Source organism: Aulonocara sp. 'chitande type north' Nkhata Bay, linkage group LG4, assembly GCF_057382095.1.
Source record: "Aulonocara sp. 'chitande type north' Nkhata Bay isolate Kocher_YH1m ecotype deep benthic linkage group LG4, A_spYH_male_GT1.1, whole genome shotgun sequence".
In the NCBI taxonomy this organism is placed as follows: Eukaryota; Metazoa; Chordata; class Actinopteri; order Cichliformes; family Cichlidae; genus Aulonocara; species Aulonocara sp. 'chitande type north' Nkhata Bay.
Window position 1 is genome coordinate 27,656,749 of NC_141347.1, and position 19,412 is coordinate 27,676,160.

Here is a 19,412-nt window from a genome sequence, read left to right on the forward strand (position 1 = left end):
ACATTTTAATAGTGTTTTGACAATCAGTAAAAATCGAGCCGCTTGTATTTGTAGCTTTTATTTTTATTTTTTTTTTCTGGCATGTAAAGTACAAATAATTAAACAATTCCATGAAAAAGTCTTCAAGCGTCTTCAGCTGAAATCCCAGTAATAAATATCCTAGTCTAAACTGAAAGGTTTTTTTTTTCTTTGTTAAATTTTGACATTGTTCATTTGGTCATGTTTGGAAGTATGAGATTTTGTATATTTTTTTCCGCAGACCATTGGTGTCAACGGAAATGTTTTGATCATTTTCACTTTTGATTTGTTCTACCATTCCAGGAAAAATGTAAGAAAAACATCACTAAGTTACTGCGTCCCCTCTTCTAAATAAATAGACACAAAATACAGTTGGTTGAGAAACAGAAGGACCACTCACCCCTTCAGTACCTAAAGACTCCCAAGGAAACCTTCCTGTAGCTTTTCTGAGCTCTGCACTATTTTGTTGGAGCTCCTGGTTAGGTTTCCAATTGTGTAATGAGGCTCAAGAAGCACAAATTGATATTGAAATCGATACAGGTGATCTCAGTATACAATGCAGCTATGTAAACTGAACCCCTGATATCCCATTTTGTAAATCAAACCATCAACATGAACAAGAAAGCTTCTTGTGAGCATATCAAATCAAATCCCTCCCTTCCTGGCTAGCTGAAGGACCCTCAGATGGGCCAAAGCCTGGCTACAGGGGCTGCGCCGTGTCTCAGGGGTTCACCGAGTGGTTGAAAAAACAAGACTGTGATAAGATTAAATAATTAAAAGATTTTCATTTAACAAGACAAACAGAACACAGGCAGTAAAGGCATAACATCTAGCACAAAGCATGTATGTTTATACACTTCAATTAGTTAAATATAGCAGTGCATTCTTTGACTATGGAGAACGTTTCCAAATCGTACTTCTAAAGCTGTTTTTCTATTTGTCCCCCTTTTAAGAAACGAAATGGTGTAACCACAATTTTGGCAAACTTAAAATCTTTTAAACTTGCAAATATAATGAAATAAACCATAAATATACACAAAACATACTTTATACGAGGCAATAATAATAATCATAATAAATAGTTTTTAAGTTAACAATAAGTTAAAACTACAAGCTTAAAGTCGCCCAAATAATACAAGTTTGTTGGCGCTATTTTGAATTTTTTCTGTTTAAATTATTTTATGTTGCAACAAAAGCTACCACAGACTTTACAAACACAATTGAACACAGATTGATTGAAAGAAAAAAATCTAACTAAGTCTAAAATCTGCATACACTGTAAACTGCAACTAATTAAATAATGGAAGAAAAATAACAAACTTTACCCAATCAATGCAACCAAACATAATCTTTGACCCATGTGTGTTCTCTATGGAAACATCAACAACACAAATACACTAATTTAACATGTGAGTCTTGATATGTAAATGAAATCAATAAATTACAGGAAAAATGATATTTGAAATTGACATGGGCTAAAACTGATGATATATTAGACAGTATTCCTTTCAAGGTCATTGAGAATTGCTCTATTAAGACAGCCAAATGATGCAGTTTGAGCTAGCATGGTCAGAGCACAAATTAGGGGCTGAGGAAGTGATTATGGCAATTTTGAGATCAGAGCTCTCATTGCTTGTTTGATTTCTTAATGAGTCTGTTCGTTTTTGCTCCTTTCACGATTCCGCAAACCATTTCAGTGTGACATTTAATTTCTTTTTTAAAAAATATATATCATTTGTTCTCAGTCAATATAAAAACAAAGCACATTGCACTTACTGTTCCATAGGAAAGTTTTTTTGTCTTTTTAAATGATTATTGTTGTTGCTCAAGCAGTGTAGTACTGTTTCCTGCCATTGTCCTTGGCTCTTTGCTGTACATCAGATGTAGGTGTTCGTATAGACTGTGTATGAAAGGTCGTTTTGGAATGTGGGTTTGGTTTCTTGGGTTGACTGTTCTACATCGGACATGGCTGGGTAAACAACTCCAGCTGCAGCTCAACGTGGCCTGTTATCTCGGTTGTTCCTAACGTCTATCACTGGTCTCACCAAGTGCTCAGTCCTACTGTGCTATCTCTTTCAAATTGCATGACCAAAAATAGCTAGATTAGTCCCTTTATGTGGTCAGCTCTGGACACGCCACGAACAATCATTCAGAGTATTTCAGGGGATGAAACAGCATGAGTCAGATTGAAAGATGCCTGTGTAAGTATTTGAAGTGGTGCAACGGTTTTGAAGGATAAATTAGTCACAAGACAAAGCGGATGATTTAAATGTCGGGGGAAATATTACAGGAGGATGCGTTTTTCTTTCGTCGAGAGACTGATTCATCGCATTTATTTTTGATATGCCTCTTATCATTCGGTGTCTGCATGAAAGATGTGCAAATGGGATTGCTTGCATCTGTCACTTTTGGTTTAGTGATTTAAAGATTTATAAATGTAAACTGATATGTGCAACTTAAACATTCAAAAAGTAATGATAACTGAAATTGTAGAGGGTCCTTATTCAATAAATAACATCGATTTGTACAGCAATTACTTAGGGAATATTATAGTTGGTCTTAATTGAACCTTCTTGTACTGACTTGCAAAGCAGTTCTTTGGCAAAACTCAAATCTATCTAATCGTAAAGACTCATGCTCAATCTCAGTTGTGAATCTGCGTCACTGTTTCAATCTGCATTTTACTTTTTTATTTAATTTTGCAAGCAGCTTATAGAATTTGCCAGCTGGGCGATGAGCTGGGCTCATTGGAGCTTTATCTGGGATTCTCAAGTCAAAGAACTTCATTTCACTGCACCATCATTGAAGCAACACTGTACACAACTTCAGGACAAGAGATGTGTGTGTATGTGTGTCTAAGCAGTCAAAAGTATAGATATGTCTGTCTGGCTATACCCCCAACTGTTTACCTGTAACTTTATTTTTTTCTCCATTAAATTTGTTCTTGTTAGGTTCGGTTTCAATCATCTTGATATGGTTAGACAGTTAAGTTTGTATGAGATACATTGTTCCTTCGCCCCCTCCCCAAATCCCCACCCATACACCGCATGCTTGTTCCCCCTTGCTCTGCAAAGATCAGAGGGTTTAAAATAAAGCCATGCGATGTCCCAATTTTTCCAAGCTTAAGAATCTGTAAAAATTCAGCACAAGGTCTTGTTCCTTTGTATGTATAAAAATAGATTTATCTCTAATGTAATCCTTTCAAAGAGATCGTCCTCTTTGGCTAACACAGCGTCATTTAGAAAAGCAAAAAGCAAAAATGTCTTGAATATAGTTGACCTTATTTAATCTATTAATGTGTGCAGTTGTCTTGATATTGAAAGACATTAGCTCTCCCCCATGGTAAATCATCAGTCTGGGCTCTAACAGACATTTCAACTAGACAGGTTGGCCTTAATGTTTCATCAAGGGTGCCATAAATAATCTTCATGCAGTTGGGTTGGGGATATTTTAGAAATGCTATTTTAGTGGTTGTGCCAAACAGATCTGAAGCAAATAAATAAATACTTTTCTGTTGTAAACAGAAGTATAATTATGACACTTTCTTTTCTGCAAGGTTGATTTTGTGCAGTCATCTCTTGATAGGGCAGGAGTTCAAAGTTTCTGCGAAGCTTTTGTGAGAATCAAAGGGTTTTAAAGTAAAACTGAGGAGCGTTTAGCAAAGTTGGAGGAGCTGTTAATATTTCTCCTCACTGGATCAGTGATAATCTTTACATTGCTGGATATCATCACTCGCAGACATGACTCTAAGTCAACTTTAAGTGCTCAGTCTTTAGGAACTGCAGTTTACTTAATCTGCTCTATTCATATTTTTACCCATATATTCTACTGAAATGTAAAACTTTGACCTCATTTGTTCAGGGAGCTTCTATCTATGCACTCAAGAATAATACCGGTGCTCTTGAGTTTTTGCTCATCTGTGTTGTTTCACAGCAGACCTGCTTTGGCCGTTGTTGAGTTCACAATTTTTCAGTAGTAACCCTTTTTTTTTCAAAAGCATTTAAAATCGAAACAAATTGTCTTTGTCTTCTCTTGACCTTTTGACAAAGGATCTCATGCCGGATGATGGCTGACAGAGCAAAATACAATCATCTGAAAATGATGCAAAAGCAAAACAACACCGGTATTTCCCTTCGACGTGGCTGTGTTATAGTGAAACACTTTTCATCTCGCGCTCTTCTCTCTCATGGCCACCGGAGACTTACTAATGAACACTGTCACCATGGGAGCCCTGCCACTCTGCTCTAAGTTCACAGACAGTCTGCTTGTATTAGATCCATCTTAAGGACCGATTAGAAAAAATACAGCTTTACTGGACTAAATATGTGTAATCTTCTAGTTACTGAACTGTGTTTCTGTGATACATAAGTGTACTATTGTGTTGTTTGTTGTGAGACTGTGAGGGAAAGTGATTCTGATGGCCTTCGAACTACTCTTTTCTGTGACCAGTATTCATTAGTTAACCTAAATCATATTGGGTCTGAGCTGAACAAGCCCAGATAGGGTAGAGAAACTGCCTTTACGCTAGGCACCACCTAATGCAGGTCAGGAAACAGTAGTCAAAGTTTCTAGAAAATGCTTACATACTCGGCTATTATAACCACCTTAAATATTGAATATATAGTTATATTTTAATAGACGTATATAAGAGAACACTGTTTTTTAATTTCATTTTCTTTGATCTAAAAAAACTTGCTGATTCAAAATGCCCAAGTGTAAAAAAAGTGACTACATTCTCTCCAGCGAGATAATGGGAGAGATGGTGGGGTAAGAGTTTGGGTAAATTGCACATATTTCGTTCGCTTAAATTGTTTGATCGTTTTGTTCATCAGTTGTCGCTATTTGCCTGAATTCAATCAAAGCACTCAGTACACATTCTCCGTCACATTCGTTAGACTGTCTCCTAAATAGATCGCTCTTGCCCCTACCCAACAAACCAGCTACGTACCCCTTCTAATTCAATCCAGGCAAATACAGGGAAGGACTAGCATGTTGTGTAAAGAGAAAAGAAAAACTCCACTAGTGTGTGTTTACTTGAAACTCTGACTTGTGTATGCTTGCATATGGATATGTTTGTGTCGTGTGTGTGTGTGCATGTGTGCATGTATCTGCGTGTCTGTGTCTGTGATTCCGTTTTTATGAATTTATGTGAGAGAGACTCAGTCCAGGCCCATGTAGAGTGATGGCACAGGGAGCTGCTCTCCCTGCAGGTCGAAGGAGCTGGCGGCAACAGCCTCTCTCTCTCTCTCAGGCCTTGTGCTGCTTACTGGTCTTGAAGGAAACCTGCAGCACGCGGTCACCCAGGCGATAGCCGTTAAGGCTAGCAATAGCCATGGCAGCTTCATCGTAGTTGGTCATGGTGACAAAGCCAAAGCCCTTACATTTGTTGGTGGTGAAGTCACGGATGACCTTGACATTGGTGACTGCACCGAAAGGCCCGAAGAGCTGCCACAGGACACTTTCGTCCGCCTCAGGGGACAGGTTGTACACAAAGATGCACCAGCCGGCTCCAGTTGGACCGGTAAGGTTGACGCCGGCCAAACTGGTCATGCTGTCAATGGTGATGGGTGAGAATCTGGGGAAGAGAGTGGGAGAACTACCATGGGTGTCATTCTGAAGTTCCACACAGCATTCAGTGCTCTATACTGTCTCTAATGAGCGTGTATCTTTGAGAAATGTTAACGCTTGTAGTCAGGCATGGAGTCAGGGGACCCCATCTCCTTCCCCTCTCCTGCACAGTTTTGTAGGTAAATATGTGTGGGCACCACAGTGGCTCCAAACTACCTGCTTTCATACAAAATGACACTGTGAGCCCTGAGACAAGACACCCACACAATCTGCATATTTTCTCATTTTCTCTGCTGACCAAAGCCTCTGGAAGAATTAAACACATGAATCACGATGTTCAACGGAAATCACAGTATTGAACAAAACACAGAAACCTAGAGAGGGATGAAAAGCAAATTGGAATCAAATCATACAAAAACTGGAGCAAACAGAGGAGACGCAAACGGAATCTGGTATGTCCATGCTGGTGAAAAAAAGGGGACATTAAAGCAACTGAAACTGACAATGTTAGTTCATAAATAAATACATAGAAATTATTTCTATTAATCAAAACAAAAGAACAAAAGGTTAAACAAAGCCATGCCAGAATACCCTGCTGTCGGAATGCTGCATCATTGCCTAATGCAATTACAGATAGTCTTTTGTTGGCTCAGCTGCTTCTGTAGCATGGTTAAATGGGTTGTGGGCATTAAGAATTATGGCTAGTATCTGATTTTGAGATGAAGTCAGCAGGTGGTATTCCGGGCACTTTGTTTGAGGTTTTATTTTGGCATGGATGCTTTTGAAAGTACACCTTTGGCATTTACCTCTTGACTCCGTAGCTGGCGTTTAGTAAATTGTCGAGTCTGCAACGCAAGAGGGAGAATGAAGGGGATGCAGAAGTTAGTTATGAGATCTACAAAGAAGGGGGGGCTTTCATGTTAACATGTTGCTCCTTCACCAGCTGGCCTCCAGAGGGCATCCTTCACTGCAGCGTAGTCCCAAACCATCCAACCACAAACTGATGATGTGTCAAATTGGCCTGCTGGTTTTTATTTAAGCTCCAGAGTAATATGTTATTTTACATCTACTTATTCAAATTAAGTATTCATACTGAGCAAGTGAGCATTCCAAATCTGGGGGTGTCTACAGTTTGTGAAGTCCCTTAAAAATATTTCATGCTGGAAGCCTTGGAAAACTTTTTATTCATAATTATCCACATAGATGTGGATAACATCTATCATTATGATGCCTAAATGCCTATTAAGTATAGGCGACATTCATTTAACTTTGCTTTTTTTGTTGTATTTGGGAAAAATCTGGTTTCTTACATTGGTTTTGAGCTGTTATTTGGATCGGGTCCCTTTCCCAGTGAAGGGATCACACTGCAGTGTAAAAGAAAGTCAGAGAAAGAAATTGAGAAGGAGGGACACCATATTGCCATTTCCTTCTTTACTAGAACGTAAAAAAAATAGCTTAATATGTATTATAGTGACAGACAATCTGTTATTTATTCTTTAATCATTCTCTGTATTGTTAAACTAGATCACATTTACTAATTTGTGAATGTGCCACTTCAAAAATATTCAGATGCATTTACTCTTAGCCATTCTCTGATGTAGTTTAGAAAAACTTGCTGACTTGGCTACTGACACAGTAATGATATTCCATGTCTTACTAAAACAATGCAACGCTGACACACTTGCAATATTACGAGTTGGATTTGCTATTATTGAGTTTGCTTAAGCTCAACGACAGAGCAGGATAACCTGTGACTTGACCTTGAAATTATATTTATTTACAGACTATCTGTTGGTTAGTAAGGGACTCATACATCGGGTGGTATGAGGTTGGTAAAGGTTCAGTACCTGAAACGCTGAGTCTGGTGGTGGAGGGGTCCCGTGTAGCGACGAGCAGCAGTCTGGTACAGCTGAGTGAGTAAGGCCTGGCCTGTCTTCTGGCTGGGGTTGTTGGCGAACTTGACAGTGATGGGCTCGGCAGCACCCAAAGGCTTCTGTCCGTTCAGTCCTTTGATGGCCTCCTCTGCTTCATTTCTCTTGTCAAACCGGATGAAGCCCACTCCTCGTGATATGCCTGCTCCGAATAGCAAAGCAGGACAGTGTTACTACCTTGGCATCAGTGTTGCTTCCTGCAAGCGTGACTGGTCTGACACAGGCTGTATTGATATATAGTTTATCCCAAAAAACTGACTGACAGTACCTGTAACTTGGTCCACTAAGATCCGTGAGGTGATGATCCGACCATATTGGGAGAACAGCTGTTCCATGTCCTTCTGGCTCATTGTTTTAGGGAGTCCACTAACATAAAGGTTGGCATCGCGAATGGAAGCCGAACTAGGCCGGGCATACGATACCTATAACACACAATATAACATAATCACTGTGTTTTGTTTGTTTTTTGTTTGGAACAATTTATAGCAGAAAAAAGAAGAACCGTCACTTTGACTGGAGGCACATGTTAGCTAAAACTAGACTGAGTTTCCAAAAAAATTGTTGCGATTTTGCCTTGTTTAACATTTACAGACCCAGTTGTCTGTTTGGTGTCTGTGGACTTAATCAGAGTTATAATGAGAGCATTGCAGACATGCTATAATGGCCGTAACCGTTACCCACACCGAGTGTCAGCTTTGTTTTGTACTTAAAAAAAAAATCAGCCTTAGTTGATATATTTTCCTGAAATCACCAGTGACTTAATTAGTGCATGGTCATTTTCTAATACATCTGTGTTTATATCCCTTATGGTTTTCTGTTGGTCTACTTTCAGAACATTTTGAGTTAGTGGTGCAGAGCGGGATCTAATTGGCTGTAAAAGCAATAGACACGTTCTCATTTTTGTGTTTATAGGAACACGTGAGCACTTCTGTGACAGATAGTCCAGTCCAGTGCATTGTTAAAAGTGGTGTGTTTGTGTGTGATGGAGAGACAGAGTGAGTGTTGTCTGAGATAGGCTGAGCTGCCCTCCCTGTCCTGCCTCCTTCCTTTGTCTCTATTCTCCAGGGAAGAACAGCTCTACAGGCAAACAGCAAACAATGTGATTGCATCACAAGAATTGCAAGATTCCCAATAACATATAAACATGGTTTTCACACACACCCGCGTGCTATTTGTCTGCATGTATATGGTGTAATGAATGCAAATGTATTTAGAAGTAGTTGCACTATTCTTTGGTTTGTTCTGACACAAAGAAAACAGTGATAACAAGTACTACACATATATTGTAGATATCTTTAGTGTGAATACAGGTGTTCTGATTTTATCCATCACTGCTAAGCACTAGTGTCTATTGTGCACACAGATGGACTGTATGAGCAGGAGGGTTGTGTGTTGGAGTGATTAGGGTGTTCTGGACGAGTCAGGGGGGAGTCACTGTGTTCGGGGAACAGAGGCTGCCCTATAATTAACCCTCTCGCTGTCGCTCCCACAGTACAGATGGTGCCTGAAGCCCATATGGCCTCTAATCCTGTCATTGGGATTCTGCTCTTTGAGCTACCCCCTACCCTTCTACTGCTGCCCCCACCCTAACACCTTCACCCCTTTCTATTGAAGCTTCCTCCAAAATCAGGAAGATGAAACCGGTCTATGGCCGCATGAATTATTTTTGAGATTTAAGAATAAATTACAAAGCAGTTAATTACAGACAAAGTTATCTATGTACAGATACATTAAATATGAATGATCTTATATGATTAACATTGCAGTGTAATAATTATCATGACAGTCTCATTACTTCTGCTCTAGAGTGAAAGTAAATTCACAAGGTTATGTGCACTTTTAATATAATATAAAATATGATTTGTCTGTCTGTTTATCCAAAAAGTAAGCATATACAGTCTGTGACTTCAAGCGAATTGTTTGATCAGCCATAAGCCATTTTGAAGGACAGCTGTTTTAGGATCACCTGCTCTGCTCTTTCAAAAATTCGTTTTTTCAATCCTGCAGTTCATTTCAATCTTTGATCTTCTTTTATTGTGTTCAGGGGACGGAGAGAATCAGTTTTTATGCCCCATCATCTGATTTTGGGACAAAGGAGCCCCCCTAATTAGCCTAGATTGGAGGCAGATGGGCTAACCTGGACTGACCCTCATGCACCACAGTCAGGCTTCCTAATTACATTTCCATCACAATAACCTTTGCATGCTGTCCGCCCCTTGCTTTCTGACCTCCACTTTCTCCTCCTCTTTCAGCCTTTCTCTCACTTCCTTTGTTCTAGCCTTCTGCCCCCTCATCCCCATTTTCTTCCCCTCCCTCTGTCACGTCTGTCACTGCCTCTTTCAGCAACCCCCTTGACAAAATCTACACTTCCTCTCTCTGTCTAGCATGCTGTGAAGAATAAAAAAAAAAAACAGAGAGCAAAATTGGTTCAGTTCTGCTTACCTTGATTGTTTTAGTCTGCAATTTGAGACCATTGAGTGTGTTAATAGCCTTGTCTGCATCATTTGGGTCGACATAGTTTACAAAGCCATATCCCAAACTCTGTCCTGGAGACAAAGAGAGAGATATAGATGACGTTTGGGATTCTCCAAAACAACAAACAAAAATCACATTTTTTGGCATGTACAATGTGTTGCACCTGTTATCTTGTCTCTGACTAGCTTGCAGGACTCAATTTCTCCAATGCTACCAAACAAACTTTTGAATTCTTCCTGGGTCATGTTCTGAGGCAGATAGTTGACGATCAGGTTGGTTTTGCTGTCATCTGTGGAGCCGTTTGTGCTGATGACTGGGCCGTTAGGCAGACTGGTTCCGCTTGGACCGTTGGACACCTGGGTTTCCATGGTGCTGATTATCTGCTGAGGAAGAGGGTGGAGTTAGATTCATAATTCACAAAGAGACATGGTGGTGATCGGCGCTGATATAAATATAATATTTATCACACCATTTTGCAAATGCAAATATAACCACGCACACAGACTGTCCACTTTGTCACTGTCAGCAGGAAAGGTCAGGAATCAGCAATGCTAAAATGGAGACGGATACCAGCTCTGATTTATTATACCCCACCCACCCCCACTGCACCCCATATTTCCTCCTCTCTCGCTCTCTGCCTCTGGTCCTGCAGATGTCACAGTCCCTTTTCCCTTTCTCCTCCCCTCCCCCCACTCTTTTCCAGGGTCAAACACCATTACATCATTACACAGGGATGGATAATAGTGATGGTAGAAGTGTGTGTGTGTGTGTGTGTGTGTGTGTGTGTGTGTGTGTGTGTGTGTGTGTGTGTGTGTGAGGTTGGCAAGAGACTGGGGGAGTTAGGAGTGGCAGAGGTTGAGATTATGGACAAAGGGAAGAAAGCGGCACTGTTAAATGGATTTGGTGCTACAATAAAAGGAGAATACCACGGTTTGGTTAAAAGATAAATCGGGATTACATGTTTGCTCTTCTGCCTTTGTGTTTCCTAGTGGTCAGCTGACAGTGGAGTAAGGGTATGGGTTAGTGTACAGTACTATGCTCATGTCTGCTCTGTTGCTCTGGTGTGCACCATCTTGCTTAACGTCAGCCACGTGGGATTTCAAGGAACATCTGTTTGGTCGCAAACAAAACTTCCTGAATTATTTTCCACCCACTCACTCACAAGCAACACCTACTGCTTGGTGTTTAGAGAAACATATCTAGCATAAGCCTTCATAGGAAACAGGAACTCTGTTCACATTAAACTACACTGAACTGATGGAGATCGCTCAGCTGTATGAGATTACTGTGGTAGTCTCACATACCATGCTTTAAAAATAACCACCTAAATGTGTAAGTCTATGATTCTCACATTTACTTATTTTTTTTAAGGTCTAAAGTCATTTATTTGGATTTGATTCCCTTCACTTGTCAAAATAAATGAGCGTTCATGTTTTTGAATTGTGACGCTAAACGATCACCTTTATAGCACGGCCCTGCTGTGCCTTTGCACTATATTTTTGAGTACAAAAATTTCTGCTTTTATGTAGCTCAGTAACTCCATAAATTGTCTGAATAAATAACGCTTGCGTGGTGGTGGAGGCCAAAATGTAAATTTTGATGTCAGATTGCTGGATTGAGCTGCTGCAGAACTGGGTGGGTGTTATGCAAGTCAAATGGGCTAAATGAATCTTCTCTTGGATGCTTACAGTGTACTCAGAAGCAACAAAGGGACTTAATTAATAAATCCTCAAAGTTATTTTGAAATTTGCATGCTTGATGGAGAGTTTATTGTAGGTGTCCTTGAATCACTAAACAGTATAACAGGAACACATATTTCTCTTTAGCTCTTTGAAGCATGTACTTTTAATGGACAATTGATGTTATTTAAAAAAAAATTTATTGGAAAAACCTGGATGGTTAGCAGACAGAATTGACTTGTAACCTCATGTCATCTCTTCTAAAACAAAAATCATATCATTGTTTCTGTGTTAAGACTCATTTTACTGAAAAGGACTCATCTCTTCCTTTGTGTGTTTAATGTATTTGTCATTTCATGTGCTCTCCTTCTTTTTCTAGTCCCCCTAAATAGGTCTGTCTAATGAAACCTGCTTTTTCCCTTGCTTCTATGACCGTCTGTCTTGCTTTGAGCCTCACCTTGACTCACGTTGCCCAGGTAACAGCCCCTCAAAGACTGCATTGTTTCAAATGGCTGAAAAAGCTTTCTTACCGTAGGCTGAGTGTGTGTCTGTTCTCATTAAGAGCGCACAGGTTAGACATTTGTCCGCCTTTTATTCTGTGTATTGTATGGCTTTGTAGGAAATATAAGTCAGATTGACAATGACAAGGGGCGAAGCAGCACAGTGACAGAGTTAAAGCAGCCTAAAAATAAAATACTTCAAACACACATCTACGCACAAACAGCAGATGACATAAAATAGCAATCTGTCAAGCAAAGGTTTTGATGTCCAGCTGTAATGCCAAGTGAATATCACTTGCGTGCCCCTCTAAATGATAATGATGAGATGCACGTCTTGACAAAATAAGGTGGAGTCAAGCGGTTATGTTATTCATCGTAATAATAACCTAGTACATTGTTGTGTGATGTGATGCATCTGACTAACAGAAACACAAACAGCTGAACGTGTCCCAAATATGACAGAAGCATTTCGAGGGAGGGGGAAAAAAACAAAAAACATATTAGAGCAAATTTGACTCGCCAACGAAAATAACCCTCAGCATGGCAGAGCACACATTCCCAGTGAACAGTGTGAAGTTATATAATTCACAGAGCCACCGAGGAAAGGGCTGGGCTCAGAGATTGGCTGACACAAGCAGCAACTGAGATTAAGATTTTCATATAGAAACTGAGAGCAACAGCATGCTTGGAGGTTATTTGAAACAAATAGAATTTTTTTTAAGCTGTCATATTTCATTTTATACACCACCAACAATAAGCAAATACTCTGGATTGCAGTAACCCAATTACTGTGTAATATAGAGAAATTACTGGGATGGGTGCACAACAGCATGAATAATCGCGATATGCTGTAAGTATACACATACTCCAGCTAGTGGCTCCAGAGATTTTTAAGTATTGGTGACAAATACAAAGATCTCTCCAGGGCTAGTTAGATTTCCTAATTGTGTAAACCCTTTGCTGCCTTTCATTACCCATTTTTCTGAATCACTGTCTAAAAAGAATGAAAACAAGCCAAATAAAGACAATTTTTAAAAATATTTTGCTGTGGTAGCTCTGTGTGTTCCCCCACCTCGACTGCTTTCGTCTATTCTGGGGTTCTGCGAGATCTCCCTTAATATTTAATGTACTGCATCAGCATCGCCTACACATGGTCCCAGACTTGCACGCAAACAAGAGTCCTGCCTCCACTGCCAAACACATGAACCCAGACTCGCACGCAAACGAGAGCCCTGCCTCCACTGCCAAGCACACATTCCACCTACACGGTACACTATTAAATTACAAAACACAGAAGCATTACAAGACTAAATGTAAACGCAGTCTGTGTTCTCTGTCTTCTGATGCATATAAACAGCTTCCCCAATTCATTTCTGCTCCAAATGCACTAAAGGACTCCGGGCTATAATGTACGGAAGAATAACACTTTCCCAGTTTAGCTCATAACATGGGATTTACCACATTAGAGGTTACAGTTTGGATGTAACATCTAGCGTTTTGACACAAAGGTCACGCAAGGGAATTATAAGCTCAGTGTATAGGTAGATTCACTTGCCCTGCCTGTGTTATGTGTATCTTTAAATCACTCAGAATGCACAGTAAATGTATTTAGATAGACACGGAATTAGAATCACAACAAAGATTTATTCTTTTAAGACATAACCTGTACCTATTTCACATTTTAATGCGTTATGTAAAGATTTTTTCTTTTTGATTTTTTATTTTTTCTGGAAGGCATGAATCAAAAGTAAATGCAAGGCTAAAGTGTAAATGAGCCTTCTAAATAACACAGATTACAGGATTATCCCAAACAAAGGGCATTAGCCACACTCTCTGCAGCTTAAGGGATCATGGTGGCAGCTGTAACACAACAGGACGACAGGAGTCACAGCTCCTGTCAGCCATGCGCTCAGACTCCATCCTATTCTTTACTCCACAGACTACAAATGAAAGATTTCTAACAGATTTCAGCTCTCGGAGGAGCGCCTGTGCACCGCTTTGATAAAATCACAGCAGACAAAGGCGAAGGAGAGAAATCTTGCAAGTCCTCGTAGCATGCGGGTCGCTATCCAGCGTGCTGAAAAAGGGAGTGGCTTTCGGACGGTCTCATTTTGAGGCCGGCGATGGCCGTGAATCAACCGAAGACCACCGAATCGTCATTATTATTAACACTAATGGTTTTAATTCGAAGTACGAGCAAAAACAATAAAAATAAAAATAGGACAACAATCTCGATTTGTCTTTTTCTCTTATTTCTCCCTGTTTTAAAAAGCCAAGACTTGTGAGCTCTGCAGGCATTCATGAACCGGAGCGTCTATTTGCTGAATAAACGTATTGAAACGACCAAACAAAAGAGCCACCCGTTCCTCCTCTTCTCTCTCGCAGAGGCTATGGCAGCGCTATGAATATTAATGTAAACAGTGGCGCTTTGTGTGGTGGCCAGGGGGCTGCAGGACTCTCCGGGAACAATGATTGTTACAGTCACCAGCTCCGAGTTAAAAAACGCCACGATAGGTCAAATATAATAAAAGTATTTATTAGCGCTTTAAAATGGGTTACTTTTTCTCTTTTAGAACGGGGCTCTTTTAATTATTTGTTTAATAACTGCCTTTGACATAAAGCATTCTTGAATTCACTATATATTTATATATAATTAATTTACAATGATATATATTTTTAAAAAATGAACTGTCACATAAAATATAGAATTATTTAACTCTTTATGAAATTATCACTGTCGTTGTGTTAGGATTTTGCAAACAAGTAAATTCTATAGTCTCAGAGGAAGATATGTTTTCTAACTCGGCCTGCTGGGTTTATTTGTTGTTAACTATATAAAGTGGTGGGCAACAGGAGGCATTTAACCGCTTATTTGAATGGGATTTTACGTCTCGACCTAGGACCCAGCATAGTTGTAAATAAATGACATTAAGCCTACGCTTATAAACGTTTAAACGTTTTATGTCTGACGTCAGGCTTAAAGATTCACGTTTAAATCTGTGCGACTTAAGATCAAACAGCTGGTTTTAATGTGATGTCCTCGACTGTCCTTGTCCTTGAATTGTGTAAGTGCCTTGGAAAGGTTATCTGACTCAACGCTTTTATTTGCTTGGCACTGCGGTACAGGCATGGGAGACTGCGGACCATGTGGAGGGGAGCCACTGTCGGTGTGACACTGTCTAGGCCTGCAAAAGGACAATAGGTAACGTACAGAGCGAAGAGAAACCACAAGTGCAATTGGAAACGAGACAAAAAGTGGACAACAAATCAGATCGATCCTGTGCACCTCCGTGTTGCACACTTTTTCCGAGCAATATTTCAAATTCCTTGAAATGATCTTACAGGTTATATTTTTTTCGAGGACTATCTGCCTCTCGTCCTGTTTCCTCTGAGTGTTAAATAATTTATTTTGGTTACTATTATTAGCCATAGACTGAGCAGCCTGAACAGTTTATTATGTTTAAATATATCAAGCTCTAATTAATAATTACGCAATCCCCAAAAAACTAAATTAACGGTCATTTTTATTTTTCACTCTAATAAATACTTACTGCTCTCCTGCGCGCAATATTAAGCTTTTTATCTTTAGCCTTTGCGCTTATTCTCTGTTTCTTGGTTATTCATTTGCTTCAATAATTTTATGCAAACGTGTCTGGTCTTAATTCGCCTGTTTGGATAAACTGCATTCAAGCAGAGCATTTGAAGAGGAAAAGCTGAATAGGTCGTTTGAGGCTTCAAGGCCCTTGTTGGGTGCTCAGGTCCAGCAGAGACACGCCCAATCCGACCGTCGGCACACAGCAAAGCTAATTTATCAGCGCTCGTCGGATGAAAGGAGACGAGCGCACTGCGAGCAAGCATGGCCATCTTGTAGCCTACGTGAGCGCTGTGAAACTCGGAGAAATGCGCTTAAAATGGAGATGTCCGTGTGCGGCCTTTACTGTCGCGGCCTCTGAGATTTCCAGCCCATTTACTCGGTTACATCGCAACGAGAACCCGGAGGAATTTGGACTTTGTCTGATTCAGTGCTAACCAATGGGTGCGTAATCTCTCTCCTCCCCCTCCCTCTCACGGAGTGACTCGACCCTTTTTCCCTCCCTTTGCCTCGCTGGATGGGCCCTCAGCCTCCGAGGCATCATGTTTTGTCTCAGAAAGCCGTCTCCAGCATCCTTGTTCTGCACCAGGCAGAGAAAGCCCGTCCTCCCCCCGCGCTGAACCGCCTCATGGCATTTCTCCCTCTCCATCACTCCGACCCTGCAGGATTCCTACATCTTGACTGCTTATTACGAAAGAACTATAACCAGAGCTGCGACATTTAGGCACTTGTAGTAGCTATGATGCTAAAACGTAAAACGTGTGCTACAGAAAATGGCAGGGAAAAAAAGAAAAAGAGAATTCTTTCAACGCGGAGGATGACTGCAGGCTGGAGCGCAGCCGGCATGGCGCATCACTCAGTATGAGATTACTAACTGCCTGTATGGATTGTTAATCTTATCGTAATAATAAGGCGTCGCATATTGGACTTAAACTTTTGACTCTAATCCCAACACTCCTGCATGTCTTGGCACAACCACAGATCTGGGTTTTAATCTCCACAAAAAAAAGCATGAGTAAAAAAAACGATGTTACATGGATCTGTCTACGACTAGCTGCATCACATGTGTACACAAAGGGACTGAGATAGAATGTAAGCTACAGCATCTCCCTCACAAATATAAAAGAAATAGAGGCATACGTACAGTAACCATTCTTGACGTACAATGAAAGAAATCTAGGTCCTCCTTTGCACTGGTCTTGAATCTGAAGGCTGAGTCTCTTATATGCTCTTCGGCCTTTATGTTATTTGGCCCTTATGTTCTGTCAGGAGTGAAACTTAAAAGAAAAAAAAAGAAAAAAAGGAAAAAAATACAATCTTCGCCAAGGGATCTCAGCCCTCTGAGATTGTATGTGTCCTCTATAGGATGAAATGAGGAGAAAGGGCTTTTCTACTGGATGATGATGAGGGAGAGCGTTCTCTCCGAGTGGCGTGGGTGATGGTTCAGAAAAAAAGAGAAGCAGTGATCCTCAGCAGGGTGTGTCCAGGGGAGGGTGTTCTGGTTCTGCTGTTTTTTTGTGTGTAATTCCTTGCTCCTCTCGCAGTCTCCTTCTGTGCCTCTGCTGCAATGTTCTTCTTTTATGCGTCCTCCTGGCTGGCAGAGCGCGCTGCTGATTGGCTATTTGTGCAGGGAGGGTACTACATGGCAGCCATTGCAATGCGCTCGTCTCCCATTATCCCCTTCAGGAGAGATCACCGAGAGTCCTCCCCCTCTTCCATCCCTGCCCTTCCATCTCTCCACTCCCTCCTTCTCGCTGCCCTTCCTTTCTTCCTGCCCCCCTCTTCACACACACACACACGCAGAGCAGTGTGAATAGGGCTCCACCTGCACTTTCAGAACAGATGGGTGCAGAAGAAGACAGTGGACTTGTCTCTCTCATTCCCCACACTTTGCACTCACTTCGGCCTCAGCACAGCCCCTTCCTTTCTCTCTTAGTCTTCATTTAGGCCTGCCTGACACCATAGCAAACAACTACGCTCCATAGGCCTTTGTCTTTCCAAATAAAAGCAATGTAGAGTGAAGATCAACAGACTTTCTCAGTCCACATTCATAGTTGTGAAGCAAAAAGGAAGACTAGAGAGCTATGCCACAATTTGGCATGAATTGCAGATACACACAAAGCCTAAGATCCATACGATGGCTGATGATTTCTGGACATCTCATATGCAAGGCAGATGGTTAGCTATAGAGTCAGGTGCAGACGTGGGAATAACAAATTAGATAGCCCTCAAATTAATTCAGGTCTTTTCATTTAAAAATTGAGAAAGGTACAGTTGTAGTTCACATCAAGCTGTGCCAAATAGTCTTTTTTTTTTCTTTGCTTTATGATCAGAAATGTGGCCGGTAGTGATTTTTGTCTTGCTTTACGATTCCAATATCCCCATCCTTAGTAGTTATCAGCCCTCTCTGCCCACCTCCTGCTGCTCACTCCTATGTCCCTTGCTGTGTGGTGAGTGCTCACTGAGACATGCTGTTTGGGCTCATCTATAATGCATCCCCTGCCCCGGGACATCATGTGTGACAAATGACCTATTTCTGTGCAGACCCCCATAGGGCCTTGACCTGAGGGGGTGGGTGGAGTATGCGTGCGAGTATGCATAAATCAGTGTATGTTTGTTTATTTGTGCATGAGGCTATGGTTTTTGTTGATGTGAGGAATTGAGATGATGAATGAAGGTTGGTGCTGTGCGTGGAATTAATGCCTCCTGAGTCTTTTTTAACTGCGGATGAGTAGTAAAAGTGTGCCGATTGGTTCATCTCCTCTCCTTTGCTCTCCCTAAGTGACACTGAGGAACCTTCAGGTATCTGTGGTGTTACCATCTGTGGGTGGATGTTGGCTTACTTTCATAATAAAATACAGGGCAGGAATCAGAAAGAACTCATTTAATTTTACTTTGTGTCTCTTACTGTTCTTCACACCTTACAGTCCCGATCACTCTTGTAGACCCCCCTCTTCCTTTCTGTCATTGTCCCACAGCTCTCTTCCAGTTAGATTCTGAACATGGGCTCTGTCTGATATTTTACATAATTGCCTTACATAAGTAGCAAGCTTGGCTCAGAGCTTGGATGATATTAGCGGAGATGAATATTGCATGAGGAAAGCACTCGTTAAGCGTTAATAAGAGGATAGAGATGGAGCCCCACTGTCAGTCTGTCTTAACCCCGCCCCCACCATTCTGACAAGCAGTGACTCAACTCAGCCTGGATGCGTTGGAGCCTTTGAGTCAGTTTGTTAAAGAGGGAGTGTGCATGTGTGTGCAATAGCACACATGCACGTACGCTTCTACTGGCGTACATGGACGTCTGAGGTGAGACGACGAGATTCGGTCATTAGGTGCTTGTGTTTTTTCCACCTTTGTTTGCTGAATAAAAGCGGCTCTTGTAACACAAAGGCGCCCAGGACTGTCAACTGACTGCAGGCCCACTTACAGTTCACACTTAATGTGAATAAATGGGCTTAATTGTGGCCCCTCATTAGAGCCCTGGTTAGTAGCACGGCAGCTGAATCCTCCTCTGTGAATAAGAGGGCATTTAAAGCTCCTATTGTGTATTACTGAATCAAAGGATCAAGCATTGGTTTTGCTTAAAAACCTTTTTGTTATTCCACTGATTATTTTCTTATTGTTGAGGGTTCTCCACTAGTGATGA

At 40.9% G+C, this 19,412-nt stretch overlaps 1 protein-coding gene across 13 annotated transcripts; it reads right to left on the reverse strand.

Moving 5' to 3' along the window:
• Positions 1–42: 42 nt before the first annotated feature.
• Positions 43–17,452, reverse strand: elavl3 (ELAV like neuron-specific RNA binding protein 3). Of its 13 annotated transcripts, none has more exons than XM_086289589.1 (8): positions 16,908–17,452; positions 10,156–10,375; positions 9,960–10,063; positions 7,786–7,939; positions 7,434–7,662; positions 6,897–6,950; positions 6,393–6,431; positions 43–5,593 (listed from the first exon to the last, which is right to left on the reverse strand). In XM_086289589.1, exons 1-8 carry the CDS (start codon positions 16,914–16,916, stop codon positions 5,266–5,268), a joined length of 1,137 nt encoding a protein of 378 aa, XP_086145715.1. In that variant the 5' UTR covers positions 16,917–17,452; the 3' UTR covers positions 43–5,265. The 13 variants fall into 13 exon arrangements, with proteins under 13 accessions (XP_086145715.1, XP_086145711.1, XP_086145713.1 ...); XM_086289585.1 differs by having other exon boundaries at positions 43–5,614; XM_086289587.1 differs by having other exon boundaries at positions 43–5,614; positions 10,156–10,372; positions 16,908–17,448.
• Positions 17,453–19,412: the final 1,960 nt, after the last annotated feature.

Bases quoted from the DNA above. Each gene is read 5' to 3' on its own strand.
- elavl3 (XM_086289585.1), bottom strand. The intron at 6,951-7,433 runs GTACTGAACCTT...TTTACACTGCAG, and splicing joins CACCAGACTCAGCGTTTCAG to TGTGATCCCTTCACTGGGAA. The intron at 6,432-6,896 runs GTAAGAAACCAG...CTTGCGTTGCAG, and splicing joins AATAACAGCTCAAAACCAAT to ACTCGACAATTTACTAAACG.